The sequence below is a fragment of the Balaenoptera physalus genome, assembly GCF_965194825.1.
Source record: "Balaenoptera physalus genome assembly, chromosome: 15".
Lineage (NCBI taxonomy): Eukaryota > Metazoa > Chordata > Mammalia > Artiodactyla > Balaenopteridae > Balaenoptera > Balaenoptera physalus.
In genome coordinates, this window is record NC_138894.1 from 93479700 (window position 1) to 93502112 (window position 22413).

The window sequence follows — 22413 nt, forward strand, 5'->3', positions numbered from 1 at the left end:
CTGAGAAGTCTCTGATGGGTGTCCCCTTCCTTCCCTCACCCTGTCACCCCCCAGTTTTCTAAAAAGTAACTGCCTTCCTGGATCTGTTGTGCACTGTTTCTGTTTGCAAAACTTCTACAGAGTATATTACAATAAACCATGCAGAGTGGTTTATTGTAATATATTTACAACATATAATACATATTATATATATAATAATTTTGTTAAGAGTGGATCAAGAAAGAAAAGGCAGGAGAATAGTGTGATGGGCAGCACATGTGTCCAGCAGGGCAGACCTGCATCCCCCGCCAGCTGCCACTTCCTACAGGGGCCCTTGTGGCCACGCCTCCCAGAGCCCCTTTCATTCCTGTGCTGTGGAGATGACAGTCCTTGCAGAACTGTGAGCACTCAAATCAACCCGTGTAAGGGAGTGAGCAAACTGCCCAGCTTATGATAGGGTCCCAATTCATAATACAACTATAGTGACCCTTTTGCTTCTAGACTGTATGTATACTTCTAGTTCAAATTTTTTTTTATTAATTATTATTGGAGTATAGTTGCTTTACAATGTTGCGTTAGTTTCTGCTGTACAGCAAAGTGAATCAGCTATACATATATCCCCTCTTTTTTGGATTTCCTTCCCATTCAGGTCACCACAGAGCACTGAGTAGAGTTCCCTGTGCTATACAGTAGGTTCTCATTAGTTATCTATTTTCTATATAGTATCTATAGTGTATGTATGTCAATCTCAATCTCCCAATTCATCCCACCCGCCCCTTCCCCCTTGGTGTCCATATGTTTTTTCTCTACGACTGTGTATCTATTTCTGCTTTGTAAATAAGATCATCTATAGCATTTTTCTAGATTCCACATATATGCATTAATATACGATATTTTTTTCTCTTTTTTCTCTTTCTAATTTACTTCACTCTGTATGACAGTCTCTATGGCCATCCATGTCTCTACAAATGACCCAATTTTGTTCCTTTTTATGGCTGAGTAATATCCCATTGTATAAATGTACCACATCTTCTTTATCTGTTTGGCTATCGTAAATAGTGCTGCAATGAACATTGGGGTGCACGTGTCTTTTTGAATTATGGTTTTCTCTTGGGTATATGCCCAGTAGTGGGATTGCTGGGTCTGCCAGTTCAAATTTAATGGTTGATTTTTTTTAACCGAATGGCCCAAGCAATTGACCTTCCTCCTGTAAACACACACACACACACACACACACTCACAGAGCAACTAATTCCTTCATTTGACAAGCATCTACTGTGTCTCTACCATGTGTCAGACAGTAGTAGGAGTTAGTGATGCCAACAGTAAAAGCCCATATTTATAATGTTAATTTCCTAACCTCCTGGATAAAACTAACAATCGAGTTCACTTTTCTGAAGCTTTCAAAATTTATTCTTTTTACATTTTGGGCCTTTCATAAAAGCTGTGATAAACAGAGAGATTCTGAGGCGTGAGAACAGACTATGCTCTCCTGGAGCTTTCCAGTGTGATGAAAACTGCATTAAATATATGGACATTCTGAGTGGATTTTCTAAGTCGATAAAAACTATATATAGAATGAGTTAAAATATGTATTTAAAAAGACCCAAATAACTACCTAGGGGGACAAGTGAATGACTTTTGGTTTTCCCATATGGAGAATTTTACTCCGTTTTTCTTTGTGTTGAAGAGTCCAGCACAACCATCACCAGCATCCCTGGCAGCATGGGCTGTGATGTCAGAGGGAAAAGTGATCGGATCCGGCATGTTTCACGGGTCGTAGAATGAGAAGAGGGGGAGAGGCCCTCGGTGTTTTGTGGTTGGAGGATGTGAGTGACTATTCTTGGTGGAGCCGTCACCCACATCAGAACCGGAATTCATCAATGACTTGACATGTTGCCCAACACTCTACGATTGACTTACATTTTCTCATTTATCCTTGGAAAGGTCCAGTGAAGGATACAGAGAACAAACTAGTGGTTACCAGTGGAGGAGGGGCAACACGGGGGCGGGGGAGAGGGAATGTAAGGCACAAACTATTGGGTGTAAGACAGGCTCAAGGATGTATTGCACAGCTCGGGGAATAGAGCCAATATTTTGTGATAACTGTAAATGCAAAGTAACCTTTAAAAATGGTATAATTTTTTTTTAATTTAAATAAATATTGAAAAAAGCAAGTAGAAAAAAAATCCTGTGAAGTATTTTAACCCTCATTTTCAAATGAAGAAAGGGACCCCCTGGGGAAGTCACATGCCTAGGAAGTCACCCACCTGGGACCTGAGCCCAGGGCGCCCTGAGCACGGTGGCTGCACTCCTGACCATGATGCTCTGCCGCCCGTCCCGTGTCGGCCCCATTCCTAAAACGCACACCCTGAGAGACGCTAGAAAGGGAAGAATTGTAAAAAACCAGTAATGAGCAGGAATGGCTATCTTTAAACGTCTGAGTCACCCAGGGGCTGAGACAGAGCCCAGGGAACAGGAGCATTTGACACTGTCTCCGGATCTGGCCACATCAGCAGCTACATTCTCCCGTAGGAACAGGGCACACGGTGAGGTCGACCTTCGCAGCAACCCTCATAGGCACACAAGCCGTGGTTAGTACCGACACCCTCCCACGTCCTGCAGTTTGGGTCCCCTAAGAGGCTGATGTTGGTGAGTGCTGGTACAGAGAGGAGTATTTTTTGTGGGGAGGACGAATCCATGCGCCCATGTGTACACACACACACACACACACACACACACACACACACAGATTTATTTTGCTTAAAAGAAGTTTGCTTCTCAGCAGAGTGTCCTCTGGGGTGATTCTCACGTTCCAGGTCAGCTTGAAGAACTGAGGTCCAACCAGAGTGGGGAGGGGTTGCTTCAGGGCGGGGGAGGCTCGGCAGCCCCCCACCTTTGGGTCTTCTCTGCCTTCTGTGATCGGTCTCACTCGGGCAGGGCTGTCCACCCATGGGCCATGCTCCCTCTTTGGGCTGAGCTGTGTCCCCCCAAAACATGTTGGAATCCTCACCCCCAGCACCTGTGAATGTGACCTCATTTGGAAATAGGGTCTTTGAAAACGGTCAAGTTAAGATGAGGTCATCCTGGACGATTAGTCCCTGGCGGGACTAATCCAGTGACTGGTGTCTTTATAAAAGGAAGAAATGTGGACACAGAGACAGTCAGGCACACCGGGAAAGGACCATGTGAAGATGAAGACAGAGGTTGGTTTGAGGCATGAACAAGCCAAGGAACGCCTGAGATGCCAGCGAACCCCTAGAAGCTGGGAGAGAGGCTGGAAGAGATCCTCCTCGCTCGGGGTTCTCAGAAGGAACCAAACCTGTTACCCGTTGACCTTGGGCCTCTGGCCTCCAGAACTGTGGGAGAAGACATTTTTGTTATTTCAGCCCCCCCAGTCTGTGGGGCTTTGTTATGGCAGCCCTAGAAAACCGACCCACTCCCCGTAGCTTTAGAATGAAGGTCGAGTCCCAGAGCTTTTCACGCTATGCCCACCGCAGGTGGACGCTTGAGTGACAGTTCAGCTCCGGTGTGCTGGTCTGACCAAAGCCCTTGCACTTGCTGGACCGGGCCATTCCCTTGAACACTCCAGCCCTCGTTTTTGCTTGGCTGACCCTTACTCACCTCCAAGACCCACTTCACATAGCTCATCCTCCTGACAGCCTTCTCTGGCTGAAGGGCTGCAGGTGGCCCAGCAGATCACTAATCATCATCTCTGATGGGCAGACCTGCCTCACTCCAGACTAGGAGTCCCTGTGAGCAGGGACTCTGTGTCTTCAGTGCTAGCAACGAGTCCCCAGTTCACACAACACTCCTCGCTCCATCTGCATCTCCAGATTCTAAGGGTGGTTTTAAAAACGTAGCCATAGGACAGGTAACTAACTGTCTATGTCTAGCCTTTCATTTCAAGTTAACGAGTGAGGTACGTACATTCTTCCATGAGGTTTAGATGAAGCAAAGGAAAATCAAGGTGGAACACTCAGAGTTACTATTCTTTTCCCCTGCTAAACACACAGAATCCATATTTATTCTTTTTTTCCCAGTAGTGAAAGGATGATCACTGATTTTGATGATGGTCTTGTAAACTTTGGTAGTTTTGCAAGTGCTTGTCTCCGTGGATGTAGGTAGAGGAGCCAGGCTGGGATGCCTTCCGATGCCGCCTTCCTGGGCTGGCACCGTGAGAAGGAGACAGGGTAGGCTGAGTGGGTTCACCTTCCCAGCGCCCCAGATCGTTTTGGCTGCAGAACAGAGTTGAGAACATTCCCAAGAGATAAAACCTCAGTGTATGTGGATGGACCTGGAGGTATCATGCTAAGTGAAATAAGTCAGACAGTGAAACACAAAGAATCTATGATTTCACTTATATGTGCAATCTACAAGACAAAACCAACAAGCAAACGAAACAAAACAGAAATAGACTCATAGTTACAGAGAACAAACTGGTGGTTGCCAGAGGGGAGGGGGCTGGAGGATGGACAAGGTAATGTGCAGGAGGTTAAGAGGTACACACTTCCAGCTGTAAGATCCCAGGGATGCAATGTAATATAGGGAAAATAGTCAATAAGTTTACTCAGCCATAAAAAGGAAAGGAACAAAATTGGGTCATTTGTAGAGATGTGGATGGACCTAGAGTCTGTCATACAGAGTGAAGTAAGTCAGAAACAGAAAAACAAGTATCGTATATTAATACAGGTATGTGGAATCTAGAAAAATGGTACAGATGAACCTATTTGCAGGGCAGGAACAGCGATGCAGACGTAGAGAACGGAAGGGTGGACACGGCGGGGAAGAGGAGGGTGGGATGAACTGGGAGATTAGGATTGACATACATACACTACAGTGTGTAAAACAGAGAGCTAGTGGGAACCCGCTGTACAGCACAGGGAGCTCAGCTCGGTGCTGTGGGATGACCTAGATGGGTGGATGGGGGACGGGATGGGAGGGAGGGGATATATGTATACATATAGCTGATTCACTTCACTGTACAGCAGCACTAACACAACACCGTAAAGCCATTACACGCCAATAAAAAAGAAAAGATTGTAAAAACTTTATACGGTGACAAATGGTAGCCGGTCTTACTGTGGTAATCATTTCATAATGTATAAAAATATTGAATCACTATGCTGTACACCCAAAACAATATCCTAGCCTATGTTAATTATTACTTTTTTTTTTTTTTTTAAAAAGCTGTTTTCCCGGTGGTAGAAGTTCCCCTTCCCGTCCACCTCCAATCCTCAAAATATTTTCAATCTTCAAGACAACAGTCAACTAAGAGTATAAAAAAGATGGAGCCAGACAGGATTTACAAAAGTAACCTGTATTCCAGCCAAAATATCTTTAAAAAGAAATCCCTTCTAAAGGGGGGGGACAAACTACATAAGACACAATACACTTAAAATATGTATTGAAATTACAAATCAAACTTTTCCATATGATTCCAAAGTACAAAACACAACATTAAAAGGCATTCAAACAGCTCTTTTATACATCACAGTGTTAGTGGCACAAAACGTACTGACATTTCAAAAACACAAACCAAACTTGTTTTTGTTTTTTTGTTTTTACCACCACTTGTCAAATACATAATGTATACATGTGCATGACTCATTCATGCATATTTTTATACAAGATTAAAATACACCCATGGTAAAATGAGCATGGAATGAAGGAAAGGTCGGGTACCTACCCCTCCCTGAAGGCTGCTGGAATCTCGGAAGACAGGATTGTGCAAACCAAGGACGGGGAGACCACGGGCTTTACACACCCAAACAGCAGGCTCTCCTGGTTAGGATGCACCCGTCATTCTGCTTTAATGTAGCCCCTTCTTTCCAGCAGGCATTTTTGACAATACCAGTCATAACGCTTTATTTTGTTTACTTTCATAAGGGCTTGCGTTAATGATAAGGAATAAACAAGCTTTGGTATTTTTTAAAGAGACCTTCAGGAAGCTTTATACATGCAAAATGTTTTCCCTTGATGATTTTACTGTGATTTATATACACATACCGGGGTATTTATTAATCAACGAGAATCTTAGAAATATACAAAAAACCCACCCTGGTTCTTTCCAATCCTCTCATTTTTAAAGACGACCAAGGGAAAAATGCTCTCTTCTAATGTGCGAAATAACCTTTAACATTTGTAACATAGGAGAGGAAGATAAAATCATCTTGGAGTAATTTTTGCATATCTGATACTCCCCTTCCCCCGGGAACCGGCCTGGTTTGCTAAACCGGTTTTGTGCAATAATATGCTGTAAAGAGAATTTGTTCCCCTTTAAAAAGATGCCAGGGGTGGCGGATATTGGTCCCTCAGTCCGCAGCTCCCCCTGGAGGTGGAGCCGACACTGGTCTGGACAGCCATGCGTGCAGTCTAAGGCTCTGCGCATGCTCAGGTCCCAGGTCGGTCTCTGCCCCGTGAACATCTACAGAGACGCCTTTGATGGCGCTGGTCCCCCGTGACGATGGCGAGCTCGGCTCGCCAGGCTGAAGGATGCAGGGCAGGATCAAGCTGGGAGACCGGGCACGGCCGGGGAGACCTCACGGCCTTGTCAGTTACCAAAGGGACTCAGAGAACCCCACCCGGACAGTGGCAGGGTCAGCCGTGGTCTGTCTCCGTCCTCTTCCTCCCCTCGTCCCCAGATTTAAAGGCCTCTAAATGAATAAACAGACGTGTGCTTCCAGAGACTTTTCCTGCTGACTTTCCAGAGTCAGCAGGAAAACCACCTGTAAAAGTGTCATTTTTAATCAAGACCACCTCCTAAGCATCGAATCCCCAGGTTTTACTGGGAGGGACAGAAAGGTCAAAACCCAAACCGCGGGCCACCTTCCCACATCCTGTTTACATCTGACATCAAGCCTGGTTCATACGGCGTCCCCACAAACAATGGGATGGCATTCCTCCCTGAACGAAAAGGAGTCAGATGGGGGCGATGCAAGTCTACGTAAGGATCTCAATGCGATTCCCGCTGGTATCTTTCTAGGGAGTAGACAGTTTTAGTTTTGTTTTTACTGAATTAGACTGAGCACTCTGAGGCATGCTTGATGCAAAACCTCAGAGCAAGTAGGTGCTGCTTTGGCCCCGGCCGGCCCCAGAATCTCCGCTGTTCCCTACCTGGGTCAAACCACGTGCTATGAGCCTGTCAGAGGTAAAGGCACAGGGATGTTTGGTGCTCTGGATGTGCATGATTTGCCCATGGACTCTTCTAGGAGAGACAAGACAGCCCGACTCGCTAGGAATAAAGGGACCTGAGCGCTGACCCAGGGAATGCTACCTCTCCAAAGGCTCTGGTTCCCACCCCAAAGGAGGGGGTACTACTGTATGGACGTCTGTATGCAACGGGCAGTAGCGAGCGCAGGCAGGATGACCTGGGATGATGAAGACCTGCTCCGTGGACCACTGGACACGGGCCACGAGCCTGCTGTATTCCATACGAATTTTAAAGCGCACTCACAGATCGCGATGTGGTCTCACGCCTGGGCCACCAACCTCATCTTCAGGCCTCACGGAGTTGTCACTCTCTCCAGAAAAGCCATTCTACCTCCGGGCCCGATCAAAACATCTCAAGCTACAGAGACCTGGTGCTCAGGCTTCATCCGGAAAGACGGTCCCAGGCATGTTCTTATTGTTACTGAGTTTTCAAACTGCAATTATAAGGAGGATATTTTGCATGTAATTTTGACACAGACTGGGTTCCTAAATGGCTTCAGTTTCAAAAAGAAAATCAATACTAGAGGGGAAGAGTGAGGTGAGCCTGTGTCTCCTAACTGATGAAATGTTAGGAAATAAAGACATCTCTCTACGGGAACCAGGACCTGAGACAGGTACACAAACGCAGAAGTCAAGGATGTAAAACACCACCACACTTTACAGATGTGCTTGCCACAAGCAAACAACTGAGATAAAAGTCAGGGTTTGTTTTCATTTTACTCCTTTGTGGAATGCTTAGTAAGCTTTAAAAAAAGTTCCACCATGATAAATCTACAACATTTGCCTTTCTACTATGTTTAGAAGTCCCAAGTTGGATGCAATCAGTTTGCCCTTTAAAAGCCATTATTAAAGTCAACTTTCTGTAAAGAACACACTGTCCAAAGGCAATTGATGGAGTTCCGTGTGTCTTACTGATCCGGGCATCCTGCTGCCATGGTAATAGACACACACAGCCTGTAAAAGACCAATCAAAATAACTAAGTGAAATGGAAGATTTTTTTCAGCAGGGTAAGCAAAATGGTAAGCAACAGGATTTGGAACTACGATGATGTCTCCAAATTAACTTAGTCATTACAAAAACTGTGAACCTCCGGAAGCTTCTCCCCCAGGCCCTGGGAGCCCCCCAGCCCTGATAGGAGGCCCCCCTTCTGGGCATCAATGTCACTATTTGCTTGGTTTTTGTCTGCTTGAGGAGACTGAGGCTACCGCCAAACCACAGGGATTCTCAGCAGAACTATTTCCAAGTAAAACATTTGGTTTCCGAAGACATGAAAAAATATTTACTGACACTTGGGTGAAAAGAGAGGAGCCCTGTGAGCTGAGCTGAATCACCAGAGAGAGAAAAACAAAAGGCAAACCTAAGGATGGACATGTTCCTTCAAATGCATCAGTATTTTCAAAGAAATGCAACGATACAGGAAACACGTTGATAACAGTACACAGCTTACAGCATCCAAAAAGTCTCCACAAGTTTCAAGAAAAACACAAAGAGCGCATAAGGCTTTCTCAATCTCCTGAAAAGTGGCCGAGCCAGAAAGGTCATTTAACCATAACTTCTTAAAATGCACATTTCAAGAAAAGGCATAGGATGGTTTCAATGCACCTTGTTGATTTTTCACTACTCAGTTGGAAAAAAAAAAAAAAAAACCTTCTAAAAAGGATTTTACTAAATGCCATTAGTAATAAAAAGAGTTGTCATAAACAGAGTGCTTTTCTCAAGTCAGAACACTTGGATTCTGTCTGAAGTGAGAGGCGATCCTTAAAAGACTTCTTCTCTCAGCAACGTGGCGCCAGCTTGAAGCCAAGGAGGAGACGGACAACATTCTGCGAGAGAAGGTCTCCTAAGCAACACCAGACGTTCCTAGTCTACCACTACCTGGTGCTCCATACAGCAGCTCCCTTGTCAAGTCTGCAGAGACCGACCGACTCTGTGGGACGTGCCCCACCCATGCCAGCCTTGCCTCCCCCATGCCGAGGTGACTGCACCTGGGGCCTCCGCCAATGATCTGATATCAGTCCCTGAAATCACGGCATCCGGCGTGACACTGTGAAGCTCAATGGGGCACATAAGGCAAGAAAGATGTTTAGTGAGAGGGGGACGGCGGGTGGGGATGGGAGAGAACCACGCTTCCCGGAGGTGGGGTCTTGTTCCAGCAGCACGCCTTCCTCTAGGTGGGCAGGGGGTCGTCGTCGCCTTTACTGCACTTGCACTTGCAGCAAAGTACAAACGGAGTGGCCAGGAGCAGGAAAGGCGAGGCCACCAAGAGCAGGAGCCCAAATCCAGCAAAAATGCCCACAACCTGCAAGAAGGAAACAGAGGAGCAGAGGGTGAGTTGGCTGGTCTGTAGGTTCGATAGCTAAAGTATAAACCACACAACCACCCACGCATCCATCACCCACCCACCTATATCCACCCATCTATCCATCCATCCATTCATCCATCCATCCATCCATCTATCCATCCATCCATCTATATCCACTCATCCATCCATCTACCCATCCATCCATCTATATCCACCCATCCATCCATCTACCCATCCATCCATCTGTCCACCCATCCATCCACCATCCATCCACCATCCACCCACCTATATCCACCCATCTATCCATCCATCCATTCATCCACGCATCTATCCACCCCGTCCATCCCATCATCCACCCACTTATATCCATCCATCCATCCATCCATCTATTATACACACAACATCCACCCATCTTTCCATACATCTATCATCTCTCCATCTACTCGTCCACCCACCCGTGCATGCTTCCATCATCTACCACCGATATCATCCCTCCATCCATCCATCAGTCCATCTATTCATCCACTCATCATCCATCATCCATCTATCCAGCATCCACTAACCTACCCATCCATCCATCCATCCATGTTTCCTTCCCTTCACTTCCTTCCTTTCACTCCCCCTTCCCTTTTTCCCCTTTTTTTCTTCCTTTCCCTTCTCTCCCCTTCCCTCCTTCCATCTAAATACCCAAACATCCATCCAATTATACATCCAGTTAAGCAACAAGCTTCCTCTGAGCCAAACGCTGTACTAGGTGTGGCAAACACAGAGGCACATTAGATCTTGGCTCTCAAGGACCACCCAGTCTGGTGGAAAGAGACCATGACTACAACTGATAATAATACACTTTACAAAAACTGCCATTGGGTTCCAGGGTGTAAAGGGAGCTCAGGAGCCAGACACCTACATCTCCAGGGGCAGGAGACTTTGCGTGCAATGGGAAATGGTTGAGATTATAAGGATTATGAGGAGGTGGGTGGTAAACGAAAATGAGTGGGAGAAGGCATTCCAGGTGGGAGAACAGAAAGGCACAGGCATGGTGCATTAGCGGGTGACCAGACCTGTGTTATTCCTGGAGTTTAAAACCCAACATTTACTGTTAGGAATTTTGATTTTTTTAAAAAACATATGTTTATCCCTAGGTATGAGTAAATGCCGAAGGAAATAAGCCTCAAATGTAGACATACTGTCATTCAAATCAGGCAGTGGGGCTGGACAAAGAAGCAAGGGGGGTTGTTCTTTAACTGGTCCCCTCCACCAGCTGCTAGAGGCCAGAATCGGAATCAGAAGGTGGAGTTCGTCCGCCACCTAGTGTTCAGAGCGATAAATACATGAACCCCTTGGGCTCATGGTTCTAATCCTGACTCAATGTGTTCACCTCTCTGGGCTTCAGTTTTCTCAATTATAAAATAAGCAGATGAAGTAAAAGATCTCCGAGAGCTAGTATCAGCTCAGAAGTATGATGCTACACTACAGCATCACAGCAGCGTGAATGAAAGTACACCCTTAGATTCTGCCGGAAAACCATCTCACACACACACACACACACACACACACACACACACACACACACACCATGTTGTGTTTCTAAATTAGATTGCGCTCATGCTAAGAATCTGTGTTTTCTGCCGACTGGCTGAGTCCATTTGTCTGAACATGATGTCAATGGTGGAACTACGTGGTGTGGATTCAGATCATGCTATGTTAAAATCACGCACACAGATACTTCAGAATACATAAAACCCCCCAGGAAGGCGTCACTGATCTGCAGGGCACCTTGAATAACCTCAACCACCTGGGACACTTTCTCAGTCTCTAGGGAGCCAGGGACTCTTGCACTGATAACACACCAAAATCCTTCACCAAATGCTCACATTCTTGGTCAATAAGAAAGACACCATCTTCATTTTCACTCAGGCTATCTTGTCTCTTTCTTTGCATGCCATTGAACAAGCGATGTTACCCAGTGGGTCCCAACTGGTGATGGGAGGATACAGATATTGTCAGAAGGAAGTCAGCCAACAATAAAGAATGAGACAGGAAGCAAATACCTCACAACAAAAATAATCACTTAGGGGCTTCCCTGGTGGCGCAGTGGTTGAGAATCTGCCTGCCAATGCAGGGGACACAGGTTCGAGCCCTGGTCTGGGAAGATCCCACATGCCGCGGAGCAGCTAGGCCTGTGAGCCACAACTACTGAGCCTGCGCGTCTGGAGCCTGTGCTCCGCAACAAGAGAGGCCGCGATAGTGAGAGGCCCGCGTACCGCGATGAAGAGTGGCCCCCGCTCGCCGCAACTAGAGAAAGCCCTCGCACAGAAACGAAGACCCAACACAGCCATAAATAAATTAATTAATTAATTAATTTTAAAAAAAATCACTTAGTGAGCATCTTATAAGTACGTGTCAGGCAGAAATGATACACTGTAGGAGACAGAAGGACGAAGAAGGAATCACGGTGAAACGGGGATCATTCATACTGGCAAACCCTTGATTTAAAGGAACGGCTAACCCGTCAGACAGTTTCTCAAGAGGTACACTCGTTCAGAGCAGGACACAGTTTGTGTGACCATCATAAGCCCCTGTGCACAGCCTGGTGGCTCTGCCTTAACAAACATCCAATATGTGTTTATAGGATGAACCAGTTCAATGGAATCTAGTAGCTTCTGAATCCTCTCCCCCCAGAGAGTTCTGTGACAAAACCACTCCAGGGCTTGGGAACACTAACCCAAGTCAAAGAGATGGTAAGATGAACGGGACACTTTTAATTCACTGAAACTTGGCATCGGACACAGCCCGGGTGTCTGCCGCGCCCAGGCCTGACTGCACAGAGGCCGGGTCATTGGCCGAGGGCTGTGCTGGGGTACGTGGGGGCTGCTCCCATGTCTCTTCCCAGTTCTCCATCCAATGACATCACCTTGGCAACTTGAAACATCACCAAGCCATCCTGGGGGTGCTGACGCCACAGAAAGCGACCGACCCTACAAAGTCGGCCTGCCCCCTGCCGCCCCATGGCCGGTTGTTGAATGTTCTCACTACGCTGGCCCTGCGTGTGTGTTGAGTCAGGGGACGAATGAGCTAAGAGGGCCGGTGGCAGCTGCGTCGCTTACGTGGAACGTTTACTGATCGCTCCCACTGCAGTCGTCCTCGCCCCACCACAAAGCTCCTCTTTTCTCTGCTTAATGAACATTTGCTGTTCTGAACTGGATAGAGTGCGAGGGAATTAGGGTCTGCTTTTGTCCTCTGAGAGAATGGGTTCTCCTGTTGGGAGGAGGAGATGGACGCAGATAATGAAAAACTTCTGCACAAAAACAGAGTCAGGACACTGAAAACAGCCTCAGGAGAGGCGGCAGGTCCCGCAGGAGTCAGGCAGGTAGAGACGGGGGCCTGATAAGGGAGTGACGGGAAGCCGTCTCTGAGGATGGGACCGCCGAGCTGCTGTCCGAAGGAGAAGGACCCCAGCAGGGAAGGTGAGGACGGCTACCCGTGCAGGGAGGCTGGGAGTAGCGTTCGGGGAGCAGGAAGGAGGTGATGTGGCCGGAGTGGAGGGGTGCTGGGGGGAGTGGGAACCCTGGGGCGGCCCAGGTCTTTTGTTTAGAAGATACGGAAGCTGGGGGTGCGCTTCCCGAAATGAGGGAGACCTGGAGGAGGAGGCGATCTTGAGGGAAAGTGTAAACTTCTGTTCACACCTGTTCTATCTGAAATGTACCGTTAGACCTCCAAGTGGAGGCGCTGGCAGCCAGGTGGGCATGAAGCTGGGAGTTCGATGGGGCCGCCAGGTCGGAAACCGAAGTGAGGCAGACATGGCCTTGCAGTCCCAGGGGGGCGTGGGCTCTAGGAATGCACACAGAGGGCTGACACGACGTCCCCTCCCTGCCGTGGTCACAAGCGCGGGTCCTACCTCCCTGTAAACGTAGAATAATGAAACCACGGTCGACCCTGGATGATAATCCAGTCCAAGTTTCTCATTTCACCAGTGCAAAATCTATGGCCAACGAGCGACTCCAAAGGCCCCAGTACTTAAGCCAGAGAGGCCTGGGCGTCTAGTTCAAGAACAAGACACGACTTGTGTGTATTTTCCTGAGCGTAGCGAAAAATACCCTCCGAACAGGTCACTGTGCGAGGCCCCTGCCTGTGGCCCGGCCCGGGGGGCTGAGTGAGGGCACCTCCAGCACAGGTGAGCACAGACATCAGCAACCAGCCGCGTGTTAAATGCCGCCCTCGGGCTAAAAGTGAGCTCTCTCTACAGGGAGATGGGTCTCCTGCTCAGAAGGAAAGGAAGAGCCAGTGTGGGTGAGACCCCCCTTGTCAGGTGCCAGTCTCCTAAGGAAGAAGCTTTACTTGACTGAGAAAGGAATGCCGCCCTTGTCTCTTACGCATGATGGCTGATCGCTGGAACAGCACTGGGAAAGGCAAGGGGCGCTCCACAACAAGCGTGTTTCCAGAGGATGTTCGCGAGGGCATTGAGAGGTAAGGGAATGGAGGCCACCAATCGGACGGAAAACCAGGAGACTCACAAGGGAAATGAAGACTTTCTCAGCTTCCACGTGGATGCTCTACCTCTAAAAGTGAATTACGAGAGCGAAAGTTCCTTTCAGTAACGGAGATTCTGTATCTTGTGCTGGGAGGTGGTTCTAACTATGAAAACTGAAGGCTTAAGAGCAAATTGGTCTTGTGATTGTACGCGAATGTCTGCTCTGGGTAGGGCTCTTCCACTGCACACCATGTCCCTCGCTAATTCCCAAGCCTCTGGCCTTCGTTCCTGGTTTATATGTCACACGTTTTGCTAGTTTTTGTGACTCCCTTACTTTCCTTTTGACACTGTTCACTCATGTTTTATTGTTTACCCCAAATCCAGCACTAATGTGTGGACATCTGTCTACAACCCTGCGTGTCTCCAGGGCTCCTCACACCCCAAGGAAGAGACCCCTGCACCCCGAGTGCCTTTGTTCAATTCCACCAGCACCGAGAGGGGCCTGAGATCGGGGGCGGGGGGCTTCCTTTGTCCATGTGGCTCAGAGCTGGCACTCAGCAGGTGCCCCTGGCAGGTGCCGACCGACGATGCTGAGAGAGGCTGGTGGGGGGTGCCCCCAGGCTCCTTCCTCAACAACAGGGAGGCTACGGACCCCCGTCCAGGCTTCTGCACTTCTCAAGGGCCCGTTCTCTAAATGACTGTTACCAGGAACTGCAGCTGTTCCAGGACCCCAGGAACACGTGACTCACTCCCGAGGATAAACGGGCACGAGGGCTGAGGTGTGAGCGCCCAGCCCAGCCTTGTTATCGGGCAGGGTGACAACGGTTTCCACGGCTCTCACGCTCTCCTGGGAAGCTTGCCACGGCTCCGGCCGCCATGCTCTTAGGGAGCTCAGGCCACGTGGAGAGGCAGCTCCTTATTCAGAAAGAGGGTCTTTATGGAGGGAATCAAGTTAAAATGACATTACCAGGATGGGCCCTGATCCATTACGACCGGTGTCTTCATCCAAAGGGAAGTTTGGACACAGAGACAGGTGTGCACAGAGAAAGATGAAGTACTGGAGAGACGCACCTGGGAGCCGGGAGCTAGGACTGCAGGGAATGGCCAGGAGCCAGGAAGAGGCAGGAGGGCCCCTCCTACAGGTTTCCGAGGGAGCCCTGCCCACACCTCGACTCCAGACTCCTGGCCTCTAGAACTGCGAGGGAGTCTATTTCTGTTGTTTGGGGTGCTTGTTTTACACAGCAGAGGTGGAGGGGCGAGCACTGGAGCTGGCCGTACTGGCCAGGAGGACGAAATAAAATGCAGCTAAAATCCACTCTCCACACCGAGGTCGGCAGACTGGCCCTCGGGCCAGATCCGGTCCACAGTCCGTTTTGTTTAGTTTGGTTCTTACAACTTTATGGAGCTATAACTCACATACCTCGCAACTCACCTATTTAATGCACAATTTGATGGTTTTTACTGCACTCAGAATTGTGCAACCTTTGCCACAGTCAATGCTACCACTTGATTGTTTAAAGCGTTTTCCTGGAATGCAGCCATGGGCCTTTGTTGACATACTGTCTGCCGCAGCTGCTTCCCTACCAGGCAGAGCTGATAGTTGCAACAGAGACCTTACGGCCTGCAAAGCCAGGACCGTCTACTGTCCGGCCGCCTGTGGACTCATCAACCCTGCCACGTGGTCTGCAGTGAGAATCACCGAAGAAGCACAGTTGCGGGTGGTCTCTTTCTATTCCCAAAAAACTGCCTGAGTCTCCGTTCCTGCATCTCCCAGACAGCCTGCTTCAAGGCTGTGCTGAGAAATGCCGAGAATGTGGTAATGGTCGGAGCCCATCAAGGCTCTTCCCCGCACCCAGGAGCTGGCGCACACCTGGGTCCTGCCTGCAGCTCCCCTCGGTGGGCTGCCCCCGCGCCCAGAGCACACCCCGAAGATCGCACCTCAGCCTGCAAAGCCCGTGGGGTCAACTCTGATCATCTCTGACCACTGCTGCCTCCTGCTGCTCTGTCCCCACGGACCTTTACGCCATAGTTCTGCCCATCAGCCCATCTCCGTCCCCCCTGCCTGGACTGTCCCCTCTGCCTTGTCCCACCTACTCCCACGGCCAGCTCCCCAAAACTCAATGCTCGGTCATAAACATCAGCTCCAACAGGCCTTCCCAGCCACACCATCTAAAAGACCCCTCCCCAGTCACACCTCCCCTATAGCTGAATTCACATCATGTACATATACATTATCTGTCCCTACATGGAATGTGGGTTCCATCAGAGAAGGATGCATCTATCTTATTCACTGGAGTATATCCAGCTCCTAGAATACTGCCAGGCACACAGTAGGAAATAAATATGTGTTGAAAGTATGAATAACCGCACCAGCTGCAGAGACATCACCACCCAGGGACCTTTCCATTCTTTCCCTCTTACCCTTCTCTGTGACTAATTTGCTCACCTGGGAGCCTCTATGGAAAGCTCTTCCATTAAAGGCCATGCAAGGATTGACTAAGCACAGTGGGTCATTACCAAGGTCAAGAGTAGGTGCAAGCAATCGAAAGCCTGATGTTGAAGAATCATCACGGGCTAAGTGTGGTGCCTATTTATTCCAGGCCTACTGAAAGCATAATCTTAGTCCGGGAAAAATTCAGGCAGGAACCCCATTTACTAGCTGTTTTTCTATATAACAGACCTTGGACCAACTGGCAAGTCTCCTGGAAACCCCACACACGTGTACACACACAGTCTCTCTCCCTCTCTCCCCCCGGAGGTCAGAGTTCGAGGTGAGCGGCCTCCTACCTGTGTCCGATGCCAGATGACAGATGCCCTGGAATGGCCCAGCTTGTTCCTGCAGGGCCCTTTATCGTAATGGATCAGGAGGAAGTCATCCTGAGAAGGAAGAGAAAGAACAGGGCTGGGTGGGAGAGTCCTCTCTGTTTAGTGAATGAGTCCTGCCTGGTCCCAGTTTCTTTTTTTTTTTAATAAATTTATTTATTTTATTTATTTATTTTTGGCTGAGTTGGGTCTTCTTTGCTGCGCACGGGCTTTCTCTAGTTGCGGCGAGCAGGGGCTACTCTTCATTGCGGTGCGCGGGCTTCTCATTGTGGTGGCTTCTCTTGTTGCGGAACGCTGGCTCTAGGCACATGGGTTTCAGTAGTTGTGGCACACAGGCTCAGTAGTTGTGGCGCACGGGCTTAGTTGCTCCGCGGCATGTGGGATCTTCCCGGACCGGGGCTGGAACCCGTGTCCCCTGCATTGGCAGGCGGATTCTCAACCACTGCGCCAGCAGGGAAGCCCCCAGTTTCCTTTTTTTAAGTTCAAATTGGGGATGTGAGAGAACGAGGGCGACAGCAGAGGAAGAACGTACACCCAGAGGGGGCTGCTGCCACCCCAGGTCCCCGTGAGTCCCCAGGCTCTCCCTCCTCTGTGGCGCGTCCCCGACAGACTGCTCAGGGGCCACTAGAGGGAGCCCTGCTCCAGCTTCGGTCTCTGCCCCAGCCCGGCTCCCCGCCCCCCGGGCTCAGGCACTCCGTGCTGATGCAGGCCTTCTGAACAAGTAGGTCAGAGGCTCCCCCAGCCCTGGCTGTGCTTTACTCCCCACGAGTCTCTGCCTGTGCATCTTCCCGCCACCCTGGCAGGATTATTCCGGGATGAAATGACTTCCTTTATGTCTGCTCCATCCTCCTCGCCCTGAAAGTGCCTCCTCTCAGCTCAGACCAAGAAAATGTTCTCAGTTCTCAAGAGGAGACCCGCCCTCCACCTAACAGTTCCTCGGACTGTCTAGAAGTGAGAGGGAGCTCGAGGGAACGTCCTGCCCACCCTACCAACTCCAGCTGTCCTCACATCCCACCTCCATCTCCAATCACCTTCCCCTGACAATCTTCACCAGACCATCAGGGTCCTGGATCTGGGACCCTGAACTGATGTCAGCCTCTGTAACCATGTCCCCGGCTCGGTGCTCGGCCCCCAAACCTCAGCAAGCAGTGACCGAGGTGCAGGAGTGGGTTTTCTGGACAAAACCCTCTGCTTCTCCACGTACAGGAGGTGCCATTTTCTCTCCTATTGTCCATAAAAGAACCAGCTCAGTAAACAGCACAAAAGAGAGGCTGATGCTGTTTTTTCACTTAACTGAGGCTGTAAACAGAGCTTCTTTTTGAGAAAAGGGGAAATAAGCACAAGGCCCAGGGTGTCTGAGACGGGAAGTCACTCCTCCGAGGGCCGGGCAGAGCCGGTGGCGGTGGTGTCCTTTGGCCCTTCGCGGCCCCGCTGGGTGGTCCTCCCAGGGAGCCCCCGTCTCATCCTGAGAGCCGCCGGCCTCCAGTCTGATGATTTCATAGGTCGGCCTCGCGAAGCCTGAACCCACGCTGGAGCATCCGGAAATCCTGGCTTTCTGGGGATTGTAGCGAGGGCCCAGACTGCCACCCCCGACTCACCCCCGTCCTAGACCCTCATCTGTCCAAGCAAGCACAGGCGCGGGTGAATGCACGCCTCTTCCAGCTGGAGCTTGTCCTCTCTGGGGCCATTTCTCATGACTTCTGTCCACGGAGACTCTCTGTTCCTTGAACTCCTAATTCTGTTTTCTTTCACCCACACACCACGGAGGTTAACGTCCCATTTTAAGCCTCATTTTCCCAGGCTGCCTCTCACAGTCTTGCTCTGTAGATGCCTAACAGCCTTTGGATTTGTTTTCTGAAACGCAAGCTGAGCTGCGTCACCCAGCTGAGAAGTCTTCAGGACTCTCGCCTGGCAAAGCTGGACAAACCCAGCTGGACGTTACAGTCACCGGGGCCACCTGGGGAAACGCGGATCCTGACTCCGGGTCGGGGGGGGGGGTGCCCAGGTCACAGATGCCCCACGTGGCCCTCATCAAGCTGCTGTTCGACCAGTGCTCGGGGGGCACTAGCCCCCGTGCCAGAGGTCCAGCTCTAGCTTGGCACGGAGACCCTGGTCACGTCCCCCGCCTCGGCCAGACACAGACCACGTACAGCCCACATCCTTCCTGGCCACGTCCTGTCCTCTGGAGGTGACCCATCTCCCACACTCTGCCCTCTGCCCGGTCAGCTAACTCCCCATAGCTGTGCCCACACCCCACTCCCACCCCAGACCCAGTGACCCGCCCTGGAGGGGCTGCTGGGGATTCCACACCAGCTGTCTTGTAGCACTGCTCCCTAGGACCTGGTGCTACCAGGGGCTTCTCAGTCAGGAGGTCACCAGCCCCTCAAGGTCACAGATTTTGCCAGCGACATCCTGGCAGCCCAGGCCTCCATGCGGAGTTGAGTTGCCAACACTCAGGGCACGCTTCCTGAGCAAAACAAAAGCCTTCTCCCTAACAAAAGCACTCCAAGATGCTTTTACAATATACAAGTGATTTCATCGTGACTTTAAGTTCCTGGATGAAGCCCTTGGGCATACCCACCGCAGGGCCTGCCAGGAACCTAGGTGCGTGGTGAGAGTGAACGTTTCCCTTACATTGTTCAGAGAAGCCTCATCAAGCTTCTGGGTGGAAGCAGAAACAATGGTGCTGGCGAAGGAGAGCACGGTGGCCCAGATGCTCACAGATAACAATGAATTCCTCAGAGCAGCTCCACCACGGAAGGTTTGAGGCTTCCTGCCCTACCCTGGCCGACAGGGACTGGTCGTACCCAAGCTGCTGGGCCTTAGGGTCGGAAAGACCAGAGAGTGGATGCCGAGTCCATTCCTCACTCCGTCGGTGCTTTGGGGAAAGACGGCTAACCTTCCTGGACTGCTTCCTAAAGTCAGGAAATCATCATTCCACCATTCCACCACTCACAGAAAGAGTGCCCGTATGGAACAACAGAGGTGTGCAGCGCAAGTCACAGATAGCCTAACCTTCAGCCCACATAAGCATCACTTCGTAAATAGGGACCATTGACCACCACCTCCAAAAACGACAGAAGGCGAGCGGGTCCCTTCTGTCTGTAAGCGGTGAATGTTGGGCCTGCAGGGGCATCAGAGAAGCAGTGCGGTCCTGGGCCTCACAGGTGAGGGCGGGGCCTGGCGGGGGGCAGCGGCAAGGACGAGGATGGAAAGACTCACCCTAAGATGACTGATAACTCCGGGAGGTGTACGTGCACAGGAGCCGGTGCTCGGAGAGGAAAATTCCCGAGAGGAGGGAAGGGGGACGTGTAAGCCCCTCCTCCGTCTCAGAAGCTCTGCTGCTTCCAGACACACGTTCACACACTTGTCTTAAATCACGGCTACTGTCCTTGACTGACCGCTGCAGAGCTGACCCCCTGCCCCTCAGGGTCTGTTTTCTGTGGCCACAGGGTCACTTTTCAGCAGCTTGTCATCTACAGAGGAAAACAGGCCACCCTTGGCCCCGAGGACGCTGACTTTCAAGGAGGAAATTGCCCTGTGCTACCTCTGTCCCCGGTCCGGGCAGAGCCAGGACACAACGGGGCCTCTGGCCGGCGGGGACTGTGCTTTAGAGCCAAGTCAGACGGACACACAGACGGACAGAGAGGGTGTCTCTCCAGAGACCAGAGCAGAGAGAGAACAGCTTTGGGCTCAAAGGGGACAGACCACGGGGAGGTCAAGGTAGCAGGGGAGGTCACAGCAGAAGCAATGCTCCCTCTGGAAGTCTGTGTCTGTCCATTTCTAATACTTCCCCCAAAAAATCTACCAGGAGATTTGATAACATGAGGTAAAACTGGCATTTCATTTCCTTTCCCCTTTAGGAAAAGTTAATAAGGAATTGCAAATTGCAGGCCAGACTTTAGATAATGTAACATAATTTAATAATCAGTTTTCAAAAAAAAGAAATACAGTAAAATGCAAATTACATATATATATATTATATATAATACAGGGAGACTATACATAGCCTATATATGATATATAGTGACTATATATATAGACTATATATATAATTATATATATATGATATATAAAGAAACTATACACATAAAGCCTCTGAAGGCCCTAAAGACTTTGTAATGCTTCAGACATCATTCTAAACAGCAGAGACAGCGCAGGGTACACTGGGGAGATGGTGGCCGTATGAGGCCAGAAATTTCCATTCTGCCAGGCAGCAGAGGGTCTGTATGTTCTTCTGCCCTGCAGGTGACACGAGCGTCACTAAAGTAACTGCCCCGCGCCCAGCATCCGCGGTCCTCTGCCTCCATCATCCTTGCTATTCCAGGAACGGCTCCTGCTACAGACTGTTTGCATTCCCCCAAATTCCTGTGTTGAAGCCCTGACCTGCAGTGTGATGGTGTTTGGAGGTGGGGCTGCTGGGAGGTGTTTAGGTTCAGAGGAGGTCATGAGGCTGTGGCCCCCGTGACGGGATTCATGTCCTTACAGGAAGAGGAAGAGAGTGCAGAGCTTCCTCTCTCTGCCAGGTGAGGCCACAGCAAAGGCGGCCATCTGTACACCAGGAAGAGGGTCCAGAACCTGATGACGCCGGCACTGATCTCAGACGTCCAGCATCCAGCACGGAGAGATCAACGTCTGTTGTTTCAGCTCCCTGATGTGGGGAGATGCTGACATCCTACCCACCCCTTTAACACCCAGGCTGAACCCCAACCTGAGCTGACCCTCCGCTCCCAGAGCTCCTGCACAAACTCCCATCTTTTGATACCACTGCATCCAGGGAGCTCATATTACCATAAATACGCACAGAGAAAACGCCTGACCATGTAACTTCAGTGAAGCGGCTGGCGCACGCCTCCGGCTTCAGCCTGACCCACAAAGCCCCCCGCCGCGTACTCACGTCCAGGGACTCGAGGCAGTACCAGCAGAAGGCGTGCTTGCAGTTCTTACACATCATCTGTGCGCACCCTTCGTCCCGCTCGATGTAGACCTTGCACTTGGGGCAGCGTTTGATGGGCACGTCGTCCTCCTCCAGCGGGAAAGCAGAGCTGCTGAGGGAGAAGCTGCATCAGGGCTGTGCTCAGAGGGCCAGAGGGCCAGGAGACACCTGCCAGCACAGGTTAACCCTGGATGCACCAGCTCAACTAGAGGGACTGAGGTCACCTATGTTAAATGAAATATGTTGAAACCAAAGAGACTCGAACTCTGGAAAACAATCACCGCAAAACTGGGAAGCAGCCAGTTTGACTTAGGGAAAAGAGCACGGTCAGCACATGTCTACATTTAGATGCACACAGAGGACCCAAAGAAAATAGGGCAAAGGGCTGAGAATGGAGGCCTCTGAATAATGGGAGTACGGTCAAATGTTATGCCCCTATTCATATAGTTGTGTGCTTTCCTAAGGGTTGATAACACATGGTATGCTCTTTGCCATGATCAGAAAAAAAAAAAAAAAAGTTAAAAACACACACACACACACACACACACACACACACACACACACACACACTAATCGCTTATTAAGATCTACTTGGCTTGTCTGTACAAAATTGTTTTCCTGAGGGGTCTGAGCAGGCCCGCAGGGGTGAGCATGGTCGCATTTAAGCCTGGGGTCGAGTGCAGCTCTTC

At 50.0% G+C, this 22413-nt stretch overlaps 1 protein-coding gene across 9 annotated transcripts in view; it reads right to left on the reverse strand.

Annotated features, from left to right (window-relative positions):
• Positions 1-5283: 5283 nt before the first annotated feature.
• Positions 5284-22413, reverse strand: part of RNF144A (ring finger protein 144A) — a 115327-nt gene continuing 98197 nt past the window's right edge. For 5 of the 9 annotated variants that reach the window (XM_082427595.1, XM_082427590.1, XM_082427588.1 and 2 more), the window contains 3 exons: positions 21686-21836; positions 16753-16842; positions 5284-9491 (listed from right to left, as the gene is read on the reverse strand). In XM_082427595.1, the coding sequence (XP_082283721.1) occupies positions 9360-9491; positions 16753-16842; positions 21686-21836 (373 nt within the window). In that variant the 3' untranslated portion in view covers positions 5284-9359. The other 4 variants (XM_082427596.1, XM_082427592.1, XM_082427594.1 and 1 more) reach the window with 3 other exon arrangements.